Source organism: Diceros bicornis, chromosome 27 (assembly GCF_020826845.1).
Source record: "Diceros bicornis minor isolate mBicDic1 chromosome 27, mDicBic1.mat.cur, whole genome shotgun sequence".
Lineage (NCBI taxonomy): Eukaryota > Metazoa > Chordata > Mammalia > Perissodactyla > Rhinocerotidae > Diceros > Diceros bicornis.
In genome coordinates this window covers 14,953,504-14,978,289 of record NC_080766.1, presented here as the reverse complement: position 1 = coordinate 14,978,289, position 24,786 = coordinate 14,953,504, and the positions used below count along the sequence as shown (strand labels likewise).

Genomic DNA, 24,786 nt, shown 5'->3' with positions numbered 1-24,786 from the left:
AGAAATGGAAACTGGAAGGTCCTGCCGAAAGACAGCAGCACCTCTTCAGGTCCAGGCTGTTGGGAGGAAGGCTGGCCCAGCCTTCCAAACCATATGATGTGATAGGATGATCCCCCACATCCAGATATTCATGTATAATCTTCCAGTATTTCAATGTTGAGATACAATTCAATTTCTTTTTGAAATTGTAGAAGTGATCAAATAATATGCGGAGGAAATATGCAGCCCAGAAATCAATATAGAAGCACTTAGACTTGAACACTCACTGATTTCATCCAGCAGGGAGAGAGAGATTCCATTTCTAGAGCCATGTCTCTAGTTGTTGCGGAGTAACATTATGTAGGATTAGATTCTTGGACTCCTTTTTTCCATTTTTAGACATTTGAACACACAACCGTTTCAAAAGCTTGCAGTTGAAGTGGCTCACTATGTAAATCGAAAGCTTTGGAGAGCCTCAAGTTAAAAGCGTTGGGAAGTTGCGGCCCGTGTTGGAGAAACATGTCATCCAGTTGATATTCATTGGTGAAAGACGTGGTCGAGGTGGCAGAAACACAACTCTGAAACTTCCCCAGGGTGAAGGATCTATTTTCACAATTTTGATGTATTATTGAATATTAAAAGTTTTTGAGAATAAAAATTATACTGACGCTTGAGAATGAAAAATGCTTCTTCATCAAATTTTCTCCTTAGTTTATAGCTAAAAGCAAGAAAGACAAGAAAGTAGTTATGAAATTCTGAAATCAAAAATCAATTTTACTTTCTTATACAACTTTGTGAAATATTACAAATTTGAATGTATTTAACAATCTCACTGATGTGCATTTAAAATATTTACTTCAATAAAGTACTTCTTCACTTAATTGTAAAGCAAGTTGGAGTTCTAGACTTCAAAACCTTCAGAAAGACCTAAATTATACAGTGTACAAAATACATTAGAAGTGTCTTGTTATTGTTGCTAAAGAAGACAATTTTTCACTTTTGTAAAATTCCAAAGCAAAATTAATACTTTTATAAAAATCCTTATTTCAAGTACTGTTGGATATCATCGAATCTAAAAGTTTTAGGATATTTTGGCTAAGTTCCTACTTCAGCTTCCTCTTTGTGATGATAAGTTGGTTTTGGTAGAAATAATTTGGTTTATTACTTAATATTACAGTACTATAAGTAGTGGAAAATTTTCTACAAGGAGGAAATCAAGTGAGCTGATGACTTTGAGTCCTATAAAGTGTGGCTTTTGGAACATAGATTATTAAGGAACAACTATAATTGGGTTCACTTTAACTCCACATGATTAAAAATAGAGTTATTTAGTGATTTTTTTTTCGCATTCTAGTATCTTTCTTCTGAAAAGGGAAAATGAGAGCTCAGGAGAGATGTGGCAGTTCTGAATTATAAAGCGTCATCTAAGGATAATTCAGCACACCAAAATGATAAACGGACTGATTGAGATTCAGTGTTGTTCCTAAAATTTAATTTTACTCTTGCCGTATTACAACTTGAAACTATAATTCTTCACTTCCAAGAGTTAGTAGCATAAATTCAGCTCACTGATCACTCAGACTGCTCTTTATATAGTTAAATCTTGCTGCATTGTGAAAATGACTTATTCATGAAAATTTTCCTTTGTTATCCAAGAAAAAAACCCCAACACATTTGCTACCATCAATTGCACTCCATTTCTGGATCTGTGAAATCAACTCAGATTAATGACAAGTTGAAACTTCACAAAAATTTACCTCGTAGTTTGCATAGTAAAATTTTGGAACTTTTTGCTTCTATTCAGCATGTATCCCATGTCTTTTGGGATAAAGTGGAAAAAGATGTTTTCATCTGTGATTTGTAGATTCACTCTTATCGTTGCTTCTGTAAAGAGCTAACAATGTCATTGGTTCTAAAACAGAATGAACAACTGAAAGAGTTTTCAATAGTGCAATGTCCCAAACTTCTTATTCATGGTTGAAGAAAGTTGGGGATGGAGTGTGTTAAGCAGTGAGACATGAAGGACGAGCGGTAGGCCTGCCTGTCACCGAGGCTGATAGCTTGGCAATGGTTGTACATCATCTACCCTTCACTGGCTCATGAAGCCCATCTCAGCTGAAATGCAAACGTGCAGCATGACACATGTATTTTTCATCTTCCATCCTGATAGTTTGGGGCTTCCTGTGCACCATTAAATTGTTTCATTTCCCTATGTCTGCAGATGTCCTGCCACCGGTTCCAGGCCAAGGGGATAAAACAGCAACGATGCTCTCAGATGGAGCCATTTATAGCAGCATTGACTTCACGACCAAAACCACTTACAACAGTTCCAGCCAAATAACACAGGCTACCCCGTATGCCACGACACAGATCTTGCATTCCAATAGCATACATGAATTGGCTGTCGATCTGCCTGATCCACAATGGAAAAGCTCAATTCAGCAAAAAACAGATCTGATGGGATTTGGTTATTCTCTACCAGATCAGAACAAAGGTAACAATGGTGAGTCAGGTTCTTATTTCCTGAGGAGTTGTTTTCATATCATTTGTGCATGAGATAGAAATTAGTATTTGTTGTTCAGTTTAGTGATTCATTACCAGGTTCACTACCTAAACTAAAAAAATATATCGGCATGTATTCAGTACCTTGCACAATCCCTACCACCACCACCGCCACCGTCGCTACCACCACACACCAACACCAATCGGTTTCATCCTTTCAGCTCTTTTTCAGTAGAGTGATCAGTAATCCATTTTGACTTCCATTAGGCAGGATAGACAAAACATTCTTCCCCTGTCCTACACATCTGCTTCTGAGTTGCTAACTGCATGTTCTGCATGGGCTTGTGCTGTGAACTAATCACATGATGCCACTATGACCTCTGCCCTTTAACCCTTAGCCTTACTTTACATCCCTGACTACCGATTGGCTGAGGGATTGTCTAATAGAATGCCACACAACCAGTCACAGGATTTCAGCACCACCAGCTCTCACAACAGCTCAGAGAGGAGTGGCAGTCTCTCAGGTTGGTCTCATCACAGTAAGGAGAAATATTTGTTTGTCACCAGCATATGACCTGTGTTCCTAACAACCGTGAAGAAATACTGAATCACAACTCACTGTCAGACATTTATCTTTCAAATGACAATAACAATTAATCCTAATAAAATCATGCTTTGGGGAGGGGAATAAAAATTACTATCACTATTTACGTACTAAGTGTATAAGGATGTATTTATTGAAAAATAGTGCCATTTTACTGAACATTATTCATTAAAGAGCAGATGAGTTTTATCTGCCTTGAACCCTACTTAAGAGTCAAGAAAACTTTACAATAAAAAGATCATACAGAAAAGTCAACTCCACGGCACAGACATGAAAAGATGAATTCAACTAAAATGCAAATGATTTTAGGGATTTTTCATAATATGAGGATTCCAGTGATCTGACTTCCTATTTTTGGACAGTCTTTCCAAGGTGTCATGTATAGTCATGCATCACTTAATGACAGGGTTATGTTCTAAGAAATGCGTCGTTAGGTGATTTCATCGTTGTGTGAATATCACAGAGTGTACTGAAGGGGAACAAAATTTGCCACCTCAAAATGTGTCTGTTTAACGTAAGGATTATTTTAGGCTGATTATTTTTAAGAAACTAAAGACTCAGAAAGTTTTTTTGTGTTACCTCCCCCTTAACTACCTAAAAGAATTCAGATAAGAAAGTCTGTCTCAGGAAGGGAGCTGTCACCTTAGCATACCATGAACTAGGTGGTAGACAGGGAGGAGCCAAGAAAAGCCTGTTTGTTGGGCTCCCCTCAGTGTTCTCCTGTTTCCAGGTGGCCAAACACTTGTTTTCCAAACATTTGCTCCTTTTCACCTACCTGTGAATTGCCTTCCTTCCCTTTGAAGTCCCTGACTCTCCCCACCCACAAAATCTTTTGTCTTTAGCTGAGGATGGTATTTAAGGTGAGGACTGCGGCCATTTTGCCAAGCTACTCCGTTTTCCTGGGTTCCTCCCATGTATATATGTTATTAAACTTTTTTTGTTTTTCCCCTGTTAATCTGTCTCATGTCAATTTAATTCTTAGAAAAGCCAGAAAAACCTAAAAGAGTAGAAAAAAATTTCTTCCTCCCCATAACACTTACACAAACCTAGATGGTATAGCTACTACACACCTAGGCTATCTGGTACTAATCTTACAGGACCACCATTGTATATGCGATCCATAGTTGACTAAAATGTTGTTATGTGGCACATGACTGTAATGGGATTTATTATCTATTGAATGAGATTATTTAGAATAAGGTGCTGATAAACTATGCTAAACAAGAATGTTAATATGGGACATTGTTCTTCACATTTAATTTCCAAAAAAAATGCAATATTTCATATTGAAAATTATTTTATGCTGTAAATTTTAATATATATTTGAGATATATCAGCCAAACTAACAATCTATAATGTAGGTATTGTATAGCACATGTGGGGAAAAAACACATTTTACTGGACAGAAATATATAGCGATCATAATGAATATAAGTGATATTCTCCAGGCCCAAGGATCCTCACCTCTAAAATGAGGAGGTCGTAGTCGACACACTCTAACTTCCAACCATACATGTACATTGTATGACTGATGACTTTATCTTCACATTTCTAAATTTTTTTTGTATTCATGATATGCTGTTTGTTTATATGAATTTTTTTTAACTACAGGTTCTTAGTAAAGGATTATAGTGTATTATGATATGTTACAAGGTACTAGGCATCAAGGCCGTTAAGAGTTAACTCTTTTACATCGTTAGGGTAACATTTGCTAAATGACTTTTCCTCAGGAGATAGAACCCTTTCAGTCTGAAAATGTTAATGCTCTCTCTTCCCTCCAAAATGAGCCATTTTCTCTTCTTATCTATTGGTAGACTTAGATACATTATAGAATCCAGAAAATTTTAAACATCTATTATGAATTTCAACTGGCTTAATAATATAGGGAAATCTTTTGAATAACCTTATATGTCATTTATCTGTCATTTATTTATAATGAGTCCCACAATTGTACTGAATAATTAAAAAGTAATTCATTCTAGGCTAATTTTGTTCAAGGTATATAAAGTCTCAAGCAATATATATATAAAAAAATCTATATACTGTAAGCCATGGGTTACCTAAGATCTTCTGTGAATCTTTCATTAAATATCCTGTGTATGTTGATTGCCACTAAGTTTTAAAAGTTATCGTTTGAGTAATTGGTAAGCAGAACATGATTCACAATAGCGTTCTGCTTTTTTGAATCCATTAATCTCCTGAGTGACATTTCTATATATCTAAGAATTATATTAACTACTTCATCTACATTTGAATAGAAAATTACTTAAATCTGTGATACAGAGCATTCTTTAGGAGGTGAGAGTGAATTGATTATTCCCTTTTTAGTTTAGTCCAATTGAGTTCAATATGACAGAGTTTGTTTTCTTTGAATAATCATAGGTATGTTTCCAAGGCTCAAATTTAAGATCAAACTGCCCTATGGATATCTAATCATATCATATTCTAAGATTTTCTTAATTTGTGCACAGTGATGAAACCAATTTAAAATAATCACAGCAATAAAGAAAATTTGACATTTCTGAATTATTTGAGTGAATCTCTCGTCCTCTTGGAAAAACTTTTATAGTTTATTCAATACATGTCTGAGCACTTATGTTAAATCCAGCCATTAAAAAATATAAAACAAAACTCAGATCTTTCAAAATAGTATCTGCAATCATAATTAGCTATATATACATATATATACACACATATATATAGCACAATATCAGTAGCAATAACTAAATCTTTTTATACACTAGTATTTTTAAAAAATAGACTATAAGTTTAATTTGAAAATATGGTGTTTTCATAATTTTCTTTACATAGAAGTCATTTGTTCAGCATAAGAAAAAATATAAATCCAAATATTTACGTTTTGAGTTGAAGAGAGATGGGTCAAATATGTTTGCAAGTCATCAAAATATGTTCTCCTAAACATAATGGAGGCAGTTCTTACCTTAAAATGTTTGAGGGTCTTTGGTTGAAAGTAACACCGACAGACTGTGGCTCACTTAGCTCAAGATTTAGATCTCAGACAGAGAATTTAATGCCCTTAGCTTATGTCATATGCCCACCACCATTCTAAGAGCCCACCTCTTAGCTCATTGCTAAGAGAAGACAAAGCATGTTGATTGACAGTCCTACCAAGACTGCCCACAATGAGAGGGAAAAGTGAATGTTGGATGGAAAGTCCTTGCAGATTTCCTGTATGAATTAGCTCCATTTCCACAATACATTTTTAAGTCTGTTGTTTGGAAAAGTTGATAATGGCTTTCTTGATCTTGGGCTAGGACTTAAGCAGAGTTGGGTTCAGAGTTCCAGAAATAGTAATCTCCAGTAAAGCTACCACATTCTAAATTTTTTGTTCTCTTTCTGTGTGAATAAGAACCACATAACACTCAGAAAGAACCCCCATTTTCTCATCTATAAAATGGAGATGTAAGAGCGTCCCTATTTGCGTTGCTCGGTTTTGGTGGTGATCATATAACATTTCTAAAAGTGCCATGAAAAGTGAAAAAAGCATTGCACATATATAAATATATAAGGAATAAAGGAGGCACAACTAGGGAAAAGTCTGTGATGGACATGTGACCCAACCCATTCCTCTTTTAATTATGGAAATATAGTTCTGATACTACAAAAAAAGATACAATCCTTGTTTGTGATTTTGGTGACTTAGGAAACAAAGGATAAGGCTTATCCAACTTAAACACAAAAATTACAGACAAATTCAAGCAAGTGTATTATTCTTATTCTGAGAATCAGGCTATTTCTGGGATACTCATTGGGGTTGGAGAAGTTGGGCGTCGCCAAGACTTTAGAGACAGGTAGAACCAGGTTTGCTGTGAGATTGAGGAGATGGGAAAGAATAATGATGACTGGCATTTATTGAGCATTCTGTACATTCTGAGCCCTTTACATGCATTATCTCTTGTAATCCTCAAATGACTCAAAGAAGTAGTAACTTTACATCTGTTTTACATGTGTGGAAATTGAGGTGATATCTATTGAGTAACTTATCAAGCAAGTGAGAAACTAGTCTTCAAACCCGGAGATCAAATTCTTATCCTCAAAGCAGAAGATATCTGCTCTCCTTTCTCGTAATACCTCTCATTCTGCCAAAGATAAGAAGTGAAAGGAAAGGTGAAAGCGCTTTTTTGGCAAGGATGCTCTTCAAAAGATGTGTGTGCATGTGCACACGACCTAGAAAACGGACATAATTCCATAATCAACAATAGTGTATATGTCCAGTTTAATGGTTTCATTGCTTTCTGGCACTCCAATAAGTTATTAAATTATATAATTTTCTGAACTGACTGATGCAGATTAGTTATTGGAGAAAGGAGATGAGGTAGACTTCTAGTGATATCTCTATGGCTAGATAGTCCTGCTACACAAATATTTGATGCTCATAATTTTTAGTTTCATAAAGATGAAGTCCAAAGGGTCAATAACATTTTTTGGAAATATAGGTATATACTGTAGCAGGAGTGACAGAAGTTAAGTTCCCCTGAAGCATCCTTTGTCATTCTGCTCAAGAAGTACTCATTCCTGCATCAAACTGTGGTCCATTTAGGAAGAGTGAAAAGTACTGCATTACACAAAAGATGTTTTATTTTTACATTTCATTAAGCTCCAGTAATTCCAGATATGGCTCATATGCTACCAAGTTACTTTCTGCTTGTTTTGTGCATGAATTCATTTGTATTACAACAGTACTGAAACTGATTACTGTATTTCCATTAATTTTCCCCCCTTTTTGGAATTTTAGAAAATGTTACGCTTAAAACATCTGGGAACTACTCTCACTATATGCAAAAATAATTGTGCCATTCATTAGTTAAAAATTCTATGAAACATATCATTGTGAAAGAGTTAGAAGCATCCTCCAGATTGTAGTTGATTGATTTTTATCAGTTACTTTTGAGAGAAGACTGTTACTCTCCTGGATTAATTAAATTGAGTAAATTCTAATGGAAAAGTTTAGCCTGTATCCTTAGACACTGCATTTTCCACTGAGAGAGATTATGCAAAAGAGCATTATAAACGCACTAAAATCTGACATTTGAAAGAATTTGTTATGGCCCATTATTTCATCTAACAATGAAAACGTGGAGGCAGCAGACGTGAATAAATCAATAAATGTGCTTTTCTACAGCAGCCATGTTTTTGGTTTATTCAGCTCCACAGTTAATGCATTGGGAAAGAAACAATATCATTTTGAGTGATTTATAAAAATGTTTTTGTGATTATATCATTTCATTGTTCGTAGCTTTTAACAACTGTAACATACTGATTCTGGTGTTTTGAAAACATAAATACATCTTCCCATCTGATGTACTCTGTTTCTTCTGATATTCAGTCTGTCTGAATAAACGCATTATTACTTTCAGGTGGGAAAGGTGGAAAAAAGAAGAAAAATAAAAACTCTTCTAAACCACAGAAAAACAATGGATCGACCTGGGCCAATGTTCCACTACCTCCTCCCCCAGTCCAGCCCCTTCCTGGCACAGAGCTGGAACACTATGCAGTGGAACAGCAAGAAAATGGGTAAAAATATTTTATATACCAACAAAGTGCCCAGGGTTATATTCCTCTCTGTGTTGTGCATTTTTGTCTTTATCCTGTGTTCTCTTACTGTTTGTCCTGCCCCCTTCCTAGCCAGTTCATTGCTTCCCCCCTCTTTTATTGTTTGCACCATCTGTATATTTTTAGCTGATAAATACAACACAGCCCATGTTGAGGACCTGGAATCCTTGGCCGTCAAGTGCCTTAGATTGTCTGCAATCACGATAATGCAGCCTCCATTTATAATACTGCTTGTTAGTTTGAAAGCAAGTACCCACAGCTCTGTGAACTTAAGAGCCACTCCTGAGAGGGCTGAAAAGGGAATTAAAATAACCTTCTTCATCATCCCTCACCGTTCTCTAATGACTTGATGCCTGGCCATAGCAGGGCGCCCACTGTCGATCTCCATCACAATGGGGTAATTGTAGGGACCTGGCCAGTGGGTAGAGCTTTAATCATCAGCTGTGATGGGAATTTAGGGGCCGGAACAATAAAAGATGTTGAAGCCAACGCACACTCTGTAACAAAACCATTTTAAAATTTCCTTTGAGGGCCTTTAAATGTGACCAGGTTCCTTATTCTTTCCCAAACATCTCACAAGGGTTAGTTTGCTTTCCTCTGTTAGGTTTAAGTGTTAATTGATTTTAAAGCAGAAAGAGATTGATACTTTTTATTCTCTAATCCAAAAAAAAGAGCAAGTCGGAAGAAACATCCGCAAGTATCTTTTTCTATTTGAATAATTCTAACTGCTCTGTCTCCCTCACAGTTCCCAGGTCACCATTGCTTTTGACTGAAACTGAAAAATACAGAATAAAGGCAGTTTTTCCAAGTTTTTCTTTATTTAGAAGTATTTAGATATCAAAATACCTCAGTTTCTTTGAATAATGGTTTTGTTTCCTGTCTTGTTTCACATAAAGGTCATATGTACATGCTTATAAATTTTTCTATCTTCTTTTCTTTTTATGTAACTACTGTCTTGGGGTCTTCAGATTAATTTTCATAATTAGAACTTTCTACATCACTACGTTTGCTTCCTTCACATGACCTCATTTGCTTTTTCTTCTGGTTATGTAATACATATATCTTTGTATATGCATTAAACACACAGATAAATAGATATGCATATATATATATATGCATACCTCTATATTTTTTCTCTCTATCTTTCCCTCCAAAGGGCTTCATTTGCTTCCGTGGGACTTTAGTTGTATGTATGTATATCATTATTTTACTTTTTGAAAAAAAGTTCATATTTGAAATAGGAAATGAAGAACACACCCTCTTTCTATGACTTTTTAAAAAAATCAAATTCTGCACATCATCTTATGTAATACATATCAATAACATAAACGGGTCATGTCACATGGATCCTGGGCAAAGAAAAACCAGAGATTTGTATTCTACAAGACAAGATTATTACAGGGCTTAGAAATCTGCATTTTAAGGGCTGTAGTCAGAAAATGGGGAAATGGAACTTGTAAACTGGGAAGAGAAAGTAGTACCATTAAACATTTATAAGCATAAAATCTTGAACTCAGATCACATGAAAATTGTAAGTAATTTGGAATCTTTCTTTTTTCCTTTCCCACTAAGTCTACTTAAAAAATACGTAGACTATAATAGTGTCTATTACCCAATGAAATAAAACTGTAATTCATTCTAAATAAATGCTAAACTTCTCACTTGATTTTGTTGCCCAGCAGTAGAGTTGGAAATATTCATTTGATAAATGAAATAATACGTTAGTGTAGATTTTTATTTTTTGATACAAATTATTTTCAGAACGTTAAGATATAAAGTTGTTTCTACCTATTTTGGGAATGTAAATTATTTTAATTTTCTAAAAGATTTCTAAAAATCCATTGGATATTCTAGATAGGTAAAGAAATATATATTTTGAAATATATATTTTTTTGAATATATATATTCAAAGTCTTTGTGGTATGTAATTTAGTTCTTATTTACCTTTAAGTTATTTGCCTTAGTACCTAGTATTTTCTGGAAAAAATTTCATCACTCTTAACAAAAATAGTAGTTAAGTCTTACTCTATCAGTAAACTGACGACACATTTCAATTTCCTTATTCTTTGGACTCAATTTTTTAAAGGTCAATACTTGAAAGTTCTTGTTTCAATTGTTCATAATGAAAATTCATATTTAAAGTCAATATGACAAGAATAAATTAAAACTAGGAAATTTGGGAGGATTTTATTAATTTATTGATATATTCTTTATACTTTTGTGTTTCCTAATGTGAAAACCTTATAATACTGAAAAGAAAAGATTTTTGAACACTTCCTAGATTATTTATACTGTGCTATTCATGATATTAACCTTGAATATTTTGCAGAAGATTTCTATAGAATTGTTTATATGCCTTGTTGAAACTCATGCAGGTTTAAGGTTTTCTTGAAATACAAACAACAAAAACTTTAAAAGTTACCTTTTTGTTTTTAATAGTTTTTCTTTCTAACAATCAAGGATTCTGCAGTTGTACTTCTTATGGTAATATATGGTTTTTGTTTTGTTTTGTGAGGACGATCAGCCCTGAGCTAACATCCATGCCAATCCTCCTCTTTTTGCTGAGGAAGACTGGCTCTCAGCTAACATCTATTGCCAATCCTCCTCCTTTTTTTTTTTTTTTTTTCCGCAAAGCCCCAGTAGATAGCTGTATGTCATAGTTGCACATCCTTCTAGTTGCTGTATGTGGGACGCTGCCTTAGCATGGCCGGGCAAGCAGTGCGTCGGTGCGTGCCCGGGATCCGAACCCAGGCCACCAGTAGTGGAGCACACACACTTAACTGCCAAGCCATGGGGCTGCCCCCTGTTTTTGTTGTTTTTAATATATCATAATCTCTATTATTCAACATACATTTTTTTTAAGTCCGTAAGAAGTGCTAAGCCCAGTGCTAGGAAGAAAAGCAACAGAGGTGAAAGAGACAAATACAATTAATAAGAAGATCTGATCCCTGATCTAGGGAGTTCCCAGGAGTGGGGGGTGGAGACCAGAAACCACACACACACACACACACTCAGACACAATTTTGTATGACAAGCCCTAGATGAGCAATGTGTACAAAATAATAATTTGCATACAGAAGGAGATAGTCATGTATGCCAGGGAAGTTGAGTTTTGAGGTGAATCTTGAATCATTTACTCACAAGTAGTAGTACCCAGAATTGGGTGGCTATTGAGTGCCAGGCTCTGAGCCAGAAGCAAAAAGGACAAAGATAATGAGAAATAGTCCCTAATCTAAAGTAGCCTCCACACCAGAATAAACTGTTAACCAAGGACTACAACCAAATGTAACTAATGTCGCCATTTGCTGTACAGATGGAGAGAAATTTCCCTAGCCAAAGGCAAAAAGTAGAAATCAAATAAAAGATGAGAAAAAAAGGAATAACCGCCTTAGTCTTCCCTTAGTACTTCTCAATCTTCCTTGGAAACCCCACTCTATTCTAGTTAAGGTTACTTGCCTTTCCTTTATTTTTCATTATTCCTTAAGTTTACTCCTCAATTGTAGTACTCATCATATCACAATATCTAATTACTCATCTAATTGCTTGTTTCAATCCTTCAGCAATAGATAGCCGCTGTATGAAGTTTGTTGAGTTTGAAATATGCAGAGGGTAGGAGATAATCTGAGAAGATGTTTTGAGGATGATTGTGAGGCCTTGTATGTCATATAGGGATTCTGATCTTTGGGTTTAGATGATGGATTGGAGCACATGAGGCTGGGGTAAGTAGATAATGTATGGGATATTGCAGCAGAATGGCCAATATCATGAAAATGATCAGGGAATAAAATACGGCCATGGCAGTGGGATGGAGGGAAAGAGATAGATTTGGGAGATAAACCTAGCCAAGAATAATCACAGTCTTAAAAAGGTTGTCTCTTGTATTTTATTAAAATGTTTAATATTGTTTCTAAGAGCCCAGATATCATCCATTTTCTTTCCAAGCCTCTCGGGCCATTTTTATCCACACAGTACTGAATATCAAAAGTTATCAAATCATTGTCCAAATAGAACAGTATTTAATTGTTAATTCAATACTGTAGCAACCATGGTAAGTGTTCCCTCTCATCAATATGCCTCTCTCAGCTTGACAAAAGTGTGTCAAAATGTATTCTTTCCTAGCTAGAAATATAATGTATTTTTAATATAATCGTATAACACTAGGAAGAATTCAGTAGTAATTCAATAGAAAACTGAGGCTTTGCTTTGTTATTGCAATTAGAGATTGGCAATCTTTTGCGGGTGCTGAACTTGATTGTATTTTTATTAGTAATTTGGTATTTGTATCTGGCCTCTAACAAGTTAGTTCACATGCGACATTGATTTGTTGTCATCTTTCTCATTATTCACCAGGCGAGACAGATAATATGATGCCTCATACTTCACTGACAGCAAGTCAAAGAACAAAAGCTTTTCTAGGAAAGCTGGCCCCAAAGACCTTTGGTTTGGCATTAGAAGCATTTTCACAGTATTTTTTTATGTTACTACAAGAAAAAGTTGAAATTCCATCACTCAAATAACATACATGTCTGTAAATGTGAAGGAAACTAAAAAACAGAGCTACGCTTTTCATAACATTTATAGGCGCATCTGTTACTTTCTTGCCTTTCTTCAGAAACTGCATGAACCTCAGTATTTGTTGTTCTGGAATGGATTAAGACATGAATACCTCAGAGATGATGAACAGTTCTCCCCATCAAGTGATATGCACTGTATCTCAAATTTCTCTCATCTATTCTTACATGTCCTTCTCCTAGTCTTTCTTTTGTTCCCTCTATCTCTACTTTCCACTTCTTGACAAACTACTGAGATAAATCCATGGACTTTTCTCAGCTTTGCTTATCTTCCAAAGGGGAAGAGAGTTTGCTCATTCCTGTTCTAGATTAGCTTTGTAGAAAAGACTTGGAACAATTGGTGATGAACACCGATTCTAGTTAAGTGGAATAGCTATTGAAATATTTTTTAGTCCTTTAATACGTTATGCAATGCGTTTGTATAATGTCAAAAATAATATTTATATGGTTAGGCTCTCCTTTGAGTGGTGGTATTTGAATAATAAAAAAGTGAGTTGAGGACATTTAATTACAATCTTTTCTATGTTACCTTAACACATGATACATATAGCATAGTTTCTTCTATCTCTTATGTTCTCTGTGTATTTTCATTCCACATGTATGTTCCCTTTAGATTATTGGAAGCAAAAATAGTTTACTATTTATGAAGTAGAGAAATTTTAGGAGAAAATTGACTACTTCCATTTGAAAGATTGAATATATGAACATGTTCTTTCTTTGTTGAAATATATGATATCCCTGATCATAAGCCAGTGTAAACAAAGAAAGTACATGTACTAGTTTATGGATCAAAAACTGTGCTATTTTGTAACAAGTTTTATGGAGTAAATTTAATTATAATTATTGATGAAGTATAACAGCACACACATTCTGTACTGAAAATGGGCAGTTCTTTTGTGATTAGGCTTCTTATAAATATTTTTGTTTGACTTAATATAGCATTTAAAATCAAATAAATAACTTAAGGAAAGACATTTAAGTATTTTTTTTTTTAATCTCGGTAACATTGGTTTATAACACATATAAATTTCAGGTGTACATCATTATACTTCTATTTCTGCGTGGATTACATCATGTTCTCATGTTCACCACCCAAATACTAATTACAATCCATCACCACACACATGTGCCTAATTATCCCTTTCGCCCTCCTCCTCTGGTAACCACCAATCCAATCTCTGTCTCTATGTGTTTGTTGTTGTTTTTATCTTATCTCTTTGTTGTTGTTTTAATTTATATGGTATTTGACCCTCTCCCTCTGACTTATTTCGCTTGGGATAATACCCTCAAAGTCCATCCATGTTGTCACAAATGGCTGGATTTCGTCGTTTCTTATGGCTGAATAGTATTCCGTTGTGTATATATACCACATCTTCTTTATCCATTCATCCCTTGACGGGCACTTAGGTTGCTTCCAAGTCTCGGCTATTGTGAATAATGCTGCAGTGAACACAGGGGTGCATGTATCTTTACACATTGGTGTTTTCAGGGTCTTTGGAGAAATATCCAGCGGTGGAATTATGAAGCAATTTTTGTGTTTTCATTTCAAATCAATAAATATGCTTATCACTGACTATTTTTAAGATATTATGTCAGATGTGGCCAAATAGGAATAGTTCCATGTCATAAGTTTAATGTAGCTTAAATCCACTTGAGGAAAAGATACTATTAACATGTGAAAAGTTACATACTAAAATAAATTACACAACAGTTAAAGAAACCAATATTGGAAATGACATAAGACAGTATATAATCAATTTTCAAGTAAATATGCAAAAATATTGTCAGTACAAGTTCAGAAGAGTAGAAAATCAGCACTAGTTGGCCTCATCAGGGAAATCTTTGTAAAAGATATGGGATTTAGCCTGTACCTTGAAAGATTTGTAAGATTAAGATAGGAGAAATTGGAGGAGAGTAGCTTATTTGAAATAAGTTGAATTCTTTAAACTGATGTGCCAGGATGGAAAAGTACAAAGAAAGAAGAAAACAAACCAATTTGTTTTGAGCAGGAGATTCTTCTTGAGAAACTGGAAAAGCCATCTGTAAAGGTAGGTTGAGGCTTAGACATATATAATAGACACAATAGAGTGAAAAGAAGTGAATGTTTTATTCAAACAATTCTGATGTTTTCATTGACCAATTTGTAAGTGATGTGCAGGATTGACTAGAGGACGGAAAAAACTAAAGGCAATAAATCCCAGCGAGACAGTGCGTTACAAACTTCTTATGCAACAGAATCTTTTCTTCAAATGAAATCTTTGAATTTCAACATATAAAACAGATAAAAATGGCATCATTTTAGAGCAATATATTTTTTTTCATAAGTATCATTTCAGATTGGTACTTATATAGTCAATTAATGAGAATACAAGTTTAATCAATGGTATTTTCTAGTATATAAAAATTGTTATTTATAACACATTAAAGTGTGCCTGTTTATCTTAAATATAAAAGATATTTCAGAAGAGATAGTCCTATCAGACTGTACAAGGCTTCTGATCCAGGGTGTTCAATTTGCAACTCATGAGGTAGAAGATTATTCAAGAAGCCTCAACAAGAGAGGAAGATTGAACAGCCAAAGATGATAACCATTCTCTGTATAAAACCTCTCAGTCACTATCCATCCCCTAAAGGCAAAATTCCAAACTCCTTCTCAGGGCTGATGAGGCCCCCTGTGATCTGGATATCCTCACCTCTCCTGCCTCATCTATGGCCAACCTTCTTTATTTGCCAGCTCTTACCAGTTAGGGAACTAATTGAGTTCTTCAAATACTTCATCTTTTCTCTTCCTCTGACCCACCACATGTGTTGCTTAAAATATCTTCTTTTCCAGAGGTCAGCACGGCCTCACCCAAGCCCACAACTACTTGCAGCCTCCCTCCTTTCTATTCCTGTAGTACTCGGTACTCTTGCTTATTTTCCTAATGTCAATCTCCTCCACTGGATTGCATGCTCTGTAAATAGATCTAGTTACCTGATGCGTGATTGTCAAATAAAAGGGTGATAAATTCAGGGTTTTTTAAATAGACTTTATTTTTATGTCAATTTTAGGTTAACAGCAAAATTCAGCAAAATAACAGAGATTTCCCATATACTCCTTACTCCCACACATGCATAGCCTCCTCCACTAGCAACATCTCCCACCAAAGAAGTACATATGTTAAATTGATGAACCTTCTTTGACACATCATTATCACCCAAAGTCCATGGTTTACGTTAGGATTCACTCTTGGTGTTGTACATTCTGTGGGTTTTGACAAATGTATAATGACATGTATCCATTATAGTATCATACAGACTAGTTCTACTGTTGTAAAAATCTTCTGTGCTCTGCCTATTCACCCCTCCCTTTTCTTAACCTCTGGCAACCACTGATCTTTTTACTGTCTCCATAGTTTTGTCTTTTTCAGAATGTCATGTTGTTGGAATCATACAGTATGCAGTCTTTTCAGATTGACTTCTTTCACTTAGTAATGTGCATTTAATTTTCTTCCATGTCTTTTCATGGTTTGATAGCTCCTTTCTCTTTAGCACTGAATAATATTCCATTATCTGGATGTGCCACAATTTATTTATCCATTCACCTACTGAAAGATATCTTTGTTGCTTCCAGGTTTTGGCAATTATGAATAAAGCTGCTATAAACATCTGTGTGCAGGTCTTTTGATAAATTCAGTTTTAAACAGAATTAGTGAAAAGACATTCAAGTAAAAATACTCAAGAATCATCTGGACATTTACAAGTTAGCATTTGTGAGGGAGACCAAGACTAGATATATACATTTGTAATATTCCTTCTATTTTCAGTTTCTTTAATGAAAATCTTTCATATGCTAGATACTGTACTAGGTGCTGGAAATGCAAAGTTGAGAATTACAGAGGTCTTGAGTTTAAGGATCTCACAGAATAGTGGGGAAAAAAGAGACATGAAACAAATAATCCCAATATAATATAGGAATGCCACAATGTAAGTATTATGGAGTTGTAATTGATTCCATATGGTGGGTGCAGAGAACGCTTCACAAAACTGATAACATTTGAACTGAACCTTGAAGGAAAAGCAGGAGCTCACATGCAGTAATTTGAAAATAGTTATATACAGACCCAGAGTTTAGAAAAAATATAGTGTAGGCTTGTGTTGGGGAAATTAAGCTAGAAAAATAGGCTGATCAGATGGGGATGGGTCTTTTAGGCCTTGTTAATGAGTTTGAACTTTTTCTTACATTAATGATAATCACTGAATAATTTAAAGCACAGGTGTGATGTGAATGAAAATTTTAGAAATATAATCCTGTTGCCCGTATGGAAGACAGGATAGAAGAGATGAGGATGACATCCCAAGAGACTAGGAAATAGGCTAGTTCACATCAGGAGACTGATCTGTGATCACGGAAGTAGAGGTGAAGTGTAGGAGAAAGATTCAGGAGATATTTAAGAGGTTGAATTTATAGGACAATTATATCCAATAATATTGCTTATCTTTTCCTTAAGTCTCCTTTTTTAAAGTATATTAGGATCTATTTGATTTATGAAAATAATAGTACTGGAGAGAAGGTGTAAATAGAAATGCTACTGATTTTGTGTTGCAATCAAAAGTTCGTGGATTAATTTTCTGTATTCCCTAACCAGCGTCCCTAAAACCATGCTGTTTTAAAAAATTATTATTCTTTTTAATATATATTTTATAGCGCTAAGTTTTGAATTTCTGTTTTATAGATTTTAGATGTCAAGATACAGAGAGGCAGGAGTTTCTACTGAGAAAATTAAGAGAATCAAAGGGCTATTGAATATATTTTGTAGCACAAAGTCTTAATGATTAACATGTCATATGGAAAGAAAGGTTGGCATAGATCCAGAATAAGAGTAAAAGTTATTCTCAAACACTTCTTACATGATCAATATTGGCATATTCTGTTGGTGTACAAGGATGAACAAGAGAAGAAAGTAGTTAAGTCTGTAAGCGCTAAATTCTTTGTCTTTAATTTTTAGCAATTTGGTTTTTCTACGTGAGTAACTTTGTTAGGAAGTTATTGCCTTTTGTAACTATGGGGTAACAATTAGCTAATAAGATCTTTTAAGAATTATTTGAGATACCAGATGTAATTAAGATCAGAAATTAAGATAACAGCCAGGTAATTTATGATGTTAGCACCAGCACTTGAAATCAGGAGGAAATAAACTGAGAGAACATTTTAGATACTATTGTTACTATTGTGGTTGCTACTTATTGCCAGTATAAATGTGTGTGTGTGTGTGTGTGCATGCATGCATGTATGTGTCAATGTGCTTCTTCTTTCTCATTTAATTACAGCTATGACAGTGATAGCTGGTGTCCGCCATTACCGGTACAAACATACTTACACCAGGGTATGGAAGATGAATTGGAAGAAGACGATGATCGCGTCCCAACGCCTCCTGTCAGAGGCGTGGCTTCTTCTCCTGCGATTTCCTTTGGACAGCAGTCCACTGCAACTCTTACCCCATCCCCCCGGGAAGAGATGCAACCCATGTTGCAAGCTCACCTGGACGAGTTGACGAGGGCTTATCAGTTCGATATAGCAAAGCAAACATGGTAAGTGTCCTCATGAGGTCAGGGGACCCGTGCTTTCAACTTGTAGATAGAAGGAATGTTCTTTCACATTAAATTCACAAGAGATTCTCTCAAAACTATATAGCTGGGGTTAGAAATTTTTTTTTGTACAACTTCTGTACAACTTTTATACAACTCCTTAATCATCTATATAAGGAAGTTGATGAAAGAGATGTTAAATAATTTGACCAAAGTCACATAACTAGTTAAAGAGTAAACCTGAGCAAGAATTCAGATCTGCTGAATTTCAAGCTAAAGTGCTTTTGGCTACACCAGAATCTTTTCTAATTTACAGTTTAGCTTCGGTTAGCTTATCCTTGAACTCACTTCCAATGCCATAATAAAAGACTCCTTTTAGATTCTTCAAAGAGCCTGTGATTAGTTCTGTATGTGGTTGTGAAGATGTAAATATAAGCTTCTGCAAATCACATATGATCAGTGTCAGTTATTCAAAGACCTTCTTTGGGCTGAATTAAATGAGACAGAAAAAACAATAATGTTAGTCACAGTAAATGCAAAAAAGAAAAAGAATAGAATACATCCCCAATTTTTTTTTCTAATCAATCCAAAAACTTTCATAAGGTATAGATGGCAATCTACTTAGGTATCTGTGGAAAATATAACAGGAATATAAGTAGAACCAACTCTCACAATTTTGTACAGTTATTTTTTTCTTATTTGCTCTCTCTTCCCCCAAATAATGACCTATAAGTCTGACTCTTGAAAATGAAATCTCAGCGACATACTTCCGATTATCTTCTGTTGATTTACATCCTGTGCTTGAAGTTAGAGTAAATTTTTATGAAATAGTATTTGCTTCTTTTCTGATAGTTTGGCTACTGTGAAAAGTTGATAATGTGGTAAGTCAGTCTTATTCTCAGTGTTAATGAACTACTTATTTAAAAAAATACAGTTAACTATGCAAAGAAATACTAAAACCAGGAATATCACTTAAAGCTTATTACAAACATAGGTTCTTTTCTTAGAACCAGAGGTTCTTGAATATTTTTCTCAATTATCAGATGTTTTTTCAAAGGTCAAAGGCAATCTACTGTCACATAGTATTATTTTGCATCAGGCTGCTTTATAAAACACCACTGTTTAAGTTGAAGCCAGCTGCTTTAAGAGTCAGAGGATTTCCTTCAAGTTAACTCATGAAGCCTTACAGTTTAGTTATTTAAAGCACAGATTCCAGCTGAGGGGCCCTCAAATCTGTTTGCATTTTGGAATCACCTGGATAACCTTAAAATCTATTGATGCCTAGGTCCCACCTCCAGATATCCTCATTGCTTGGTCTGGTATTTGACTGGTGCAGCCAAGGTTTGGACCATTGGCACTGCCACTACTTACTAGCTGTATGACAGTGGGCAAGCTGCCTAACATTTCTGTGCTCGGTTCCTCATTTGTAAAATGGTGATGATGATAGTAATTAGCTCATATATGAAGTGAGAGGGCAGTCCCCAAGACCACTCTCACTTCTGACACCATGGACAAGTTTCAGGAGTCCTCAGGACCACACTCAGGTTTGTGAATTCACTAGAAAGAGCCACAGAACTCACTGAAAGTTCTTATACTCAAAGTTACAGTTTATTGTAGTGAAAAGAGACAGAATAAAATCAGCTAAGAGAAGAGATGCATGAGATAGAGTCTAGGAAAGTTCCAAAGACAGAGTTTCCAGTTGTCCTCTCCCAGCAGAGATGTGGAAAGTGTTACTTTCCCAGCAAAGATGTGTGACAATATGCATGGAGTATTGCCAACCGGGGAAACTTCCATGAGCCTTGAGGTTCAGCGTCTTTCCTGGGGCTCTGTCACATAGACATGGTGACTATCTGCCCGGCTGACCTCAGTCTCTAGCCCTTCCAGCAGGCAAGCTGATGCCATGTGACTCAAAGTTCCAACCATAAATCACATTGTTAGACTTTCTGGAGGAGCCTAAGGCTTCCAGGTAAACAAAGACAGAACATTCAAGAACTTGGAGATTATTTATCAGGAGCGCAGAGCAGAGGCCCAACTTCTCTTCAGGGAAAGTCATATTCTTTATTATACATCAGAGTTTTTGAGAGTTTGTACCTGTACAATACTTAGTAAAGTATCTAGCTATACTATAGCTGTTATTAATCAGAAGGGCTTGGGTTTTCACCTGAATTGTTCCCTGCTGTCTTTCCACTCTTAGAAGAGTACCTCACTTAGTGAGTGCTCCCTAGTTCATCTCCACCTACTCCAAGTACCCACAGAGCAGACCCTGCCTCTTTCTCTGAGTACATTTCTATTTAGTCCAACAATCCTCCAGAATGTCATTGCTGACTCCCCTTGTAGGAGTTATGAGCCTCCACGTACTCACATGGGACCTTGCCCATCTGGAATGGAAGTGCCTCTCCATCTGGGCTTCGTATCAACATCACAGAAGGAACATTAAAAAAATAATAATTCCCAGGGGCCAGCCCGGTGGCACAGTGGTTAAGTTTGGCATGCTCTGCCTCGGTAGCCCAGTGTTTGCAGGTTCGGATCCCAGATGCAAACCTACGCCACTCATCAAGCCATGCTATTGTGGTGACCCACATACAAAATGGAGGAAGATGGGCACAGATGTTAGCTCAGGGCCACTCTTCCTCAAGCAAAAAGAGGAAGATTGGCAACAGATGTTAGCTCAGGGCCAATCTTCCTCACATGCACAAAAATAATAATAATAATAATAATTCCCAGGCTCCACTTCCAGAGATTCTGTTCATATTGACCTATGAAGTGCACAGCACAGACCCTGTCACTAGAAGATATTTATAAATGTTATGTACCCTCTTCCTATATTTTAGTTTATCTCCTAATTCTGCTGAACTCAAGAAGTACATTTTTCACGTCTTAATGTACATTTGTTCCATCAAGAGATGTCAGCAGTGATGTAGGACTAGAGTATCAGTCTATTTGGTCCTTCTTAGGACCAAAGTGCACACCATTAGAGGAGAATGAATCACATATATAAATATCATCTTTATTCTCTTGCTCATGAGTTGGCTCAGTCCATCCCCGATTCGCGAACGCAATTTGAAGCAACACTTACAGCAAGATGTGGTCATCAACACTCAAGATTTTCTGTAATAGTAGTTAGGAAAGTTCCTGACTTTTCAGTGAATGAGCTGTGATGAGTGCCAGATAATAACTTGGGTCCTCAAATTCCTGATCTTTTAAATTAAAGATGTGGGCCTGATGATATTGAGGTAGCTTCCAGAACTAACATCTTAGGTTTTTTAACATTGAAAAATCTTAAATCTTGTTAGCATTAGAGTTGGTTACAAGTTCAAGAATGTGGTTGGGAGAGGAATATTAAACAAGTTCCAGAAAAAATGAATATTTTCCCCCCAAATGCAAATATTAAAGAAAAATAATCTTGTATCTTTAATTCAAAAACTAACATTAAAAATGCATACCACTTGTTTTACATCTCCCTTAAATAGCAGAGGTCTTTTAAATACTTTATATCAAGGCCAAAAAACGACTTAATGTGTCAACATGTGGTATCACTCTTTAATGACGGTAACAAATAACAATGACTTGCTTTCCTTTAGCATTTTATGGTTTAGAAGAAACTCTTCAGTAGTCACGAAGTGAACCGACTGGACCCCGGTGTCCAGCTCTACATTTTGTTAGTCACGATATTTGGAACAAGTCACTTAAATTTGAACTTCACTTTAATAAATTCTAAAAGAGAGATGATAATACAAGTTCTACCTACTTCACAAGGTTGAGATTGGAGTAATTCATTCATTGCAAAGGGTTTATTTAGCACATCTAATGTTCTAAATGTGGTGTGTGCTGAGATGAATCTTTTCTGCCTTTGAGGTGTTTAAGACTTTGGTGGGTGAGAGAGATGCATAAATAACTAGCTAGAACACAAAGTAGTCATTCCTACCCTAAACCAGTTAAAGTGGAAGCAACCACCCAGCCTGATTTGTGGGTGATCATGCAGGAGGAAAGCCTTGTAGGGCAGGGAATGTGCTCATGGTTGGGGCAGGGGGTATTGGTATTAGGTCTTCATGTGACATCTTTTCTTCATAAGAGCCAGCAGATCACATGGTTTACAAAGGCTGAGTAGAACTTTGGCACTAAACTGGGAACAAAATTATAATATTCTTTTTGGACAAGAAGAAAAAGTCAGCTATAAATAGTTATTTGTGACAAATATTCCTATTCTCCTTGCAATTTATTTCTACAAAAATGCTGGGTCTGTATTTTTTTCTCTGTGCATCATGCCATAAATACCATTGGAAGAGTGTAATAGTCTATATTTTTGCTGTTGTTTTGATGAGTCATGTATACATAATCCATGGTCTCTGTGGAAATGTAAGAATGCACTGTAAGTTCCAAAATCAGTTAATGGAAAACAAGAAGACAAAATTAGTTACCATAGCATGCTGTTTAATTCTAATTCTAGTTACAATTTTGTGGAATGTTAATGAACTCCTTTTTTGTCTTTTTTCATTTGAATTCTAGGCACATTCAAAGCAATAATCAACCTCCACAGCCCCCGGTCCCACCATTAGGTTACATGGCCGGCACCTTGATTTCTGATTTGGAAACAGATGTTCCAGATGATGATGCTGATGATGAGGAGGAAGCTTTAGAAATCCCCAGGCCCCTGAGAGCACTAGAGCAGACACCCGGATCCAGTATGGACAATCTGAACAGCTCTGTGACAGGTAACGGAACTCATTTAATAGGACTAACTGACCTACTTGTGACGTTAAAATGCATCAAAAATCGAATACTTTCTTATGTAAGATTTATTCCACTCCATCTATTTCTGTAACATTTTAAATATGTTAATATTAAACACAAAATTCAAAAAGGATTTGGAAATACTTTTGCTTTGCTGCAAAAATGATAAGAAAATTCATGAATTTTAAAAAGCTTTAAAGACATGAAAGAAAACTCAATTATATCCAGGGCTTTCATGAAAAGTTCACTCCACTGGGGAACCAAGTCTATTACATAAAAAACCTCGACTTTTAGAAAGGATATATTTTGTATATCAGGAGCAACGTACAAAGTGAATGCAGTCTTAAAACACTTCTTGATAGTTCACTATGTAAAATCATTCACTGATGAAAATTAGCAAGTCCCCACAATAAGCCTCTCTAAGGTTGCACAAGGTATTATTTTTAAAGCATAGAAATGTATAGTGAGATAAACCACATATTTATGCATTTCATATTGCTAGATCCAATAATTACTCCTTTCCCAAGAAATACAGTTATTTTTGCTGTTGACGCCTTTAGGTTCCTCTGGCCTTGTTCACTGAGTGAAAGGCAGCAATTGGTACTCTCCTTGGATGATCCTAGGACTACAACTTACTTCCAAAGATTGAAATTTATCAAATTTTGTTGGAAAAACTTAAATCCTAATGTGTACACAATGAATATGGGGAAAAGTAAAAATTCGATCTTTCTATTCAATTAGGTATCCGTTCTTTGACACACAAAAAAATTCCTCTTTCGTGACTATAAAGGTGTAACTACTATAAATGTAAGTCTTGCCTTTGCATGTCATTGGGTCTTCTCAGAAAACCACTCATTTCCGTATTTACCTTGATGATATCCTTCATCAAGGAGGTATTTTACCGCAGTCTTATTTCATTTTTACTCCAACAGTTTCCCACCCTGCACAGATTTTGCACTATGTGTTTGAGTTCAGCAGACACTGATGGGAACTGCTTTATGATAGTGATAGAGAAGCATTAGTATCTATAATTTTCCTCTGTATCCCTTCCTGAATTACACAATGTGTGATGCATGAGCCCTCTTGTCAGTTTTTCTTCTTACCTGGGGGCTGTCTGCTTGCCAGGCTAATTAAGATTTAAGAACTAAAGATACACTGCTGTGATTTGAAATCCAGATCCAACAGGAGGTGGCAGAGCAAAAGTTTAAATCTTTGAATGCAGAGAATTAACTTACTAGTACACTGTTATGTTAAGCC

At 35.6% G+C, this 24,786-nt stretch overlaps 1 protein-coding gene across 8 annotated transcripts in view; it reads left to right on the top strand.

Annotated features, from left to right (window-relative positions):
• ROBO2 (roundabout guidance receptor 2) overlaps window positions 1-24,786 on the top strand; it is a 571,268-nt gene that overhangs the window by 522,505 nt on the left and 23,977 nt on the right. For all 8 annotated transcript variants that reach the window (XM_058570694.1, XM_058570692.1, XM_058570693.1 and 5 more), the window contains 4 exons: window positions 2,201-2,482; window positions 8,464-8,620; window positions 18,541-18,801; window positions 23,305-23,510. In XM_058570694.1, the coding sequence (XP_058426677.1) occupies window positions 2,201-2,482; window positions 8,464-8,620; window positions 18,541-18,801; window positions 23,305-23,510 (906 nt within the window). The remainder of the gene's footprint in view (window positions 1-2,200; window positions 2,483-8,463; window positions 8,621-18,540; window positions 18,802-23,304; window positions 23,511-24,786) is intronic.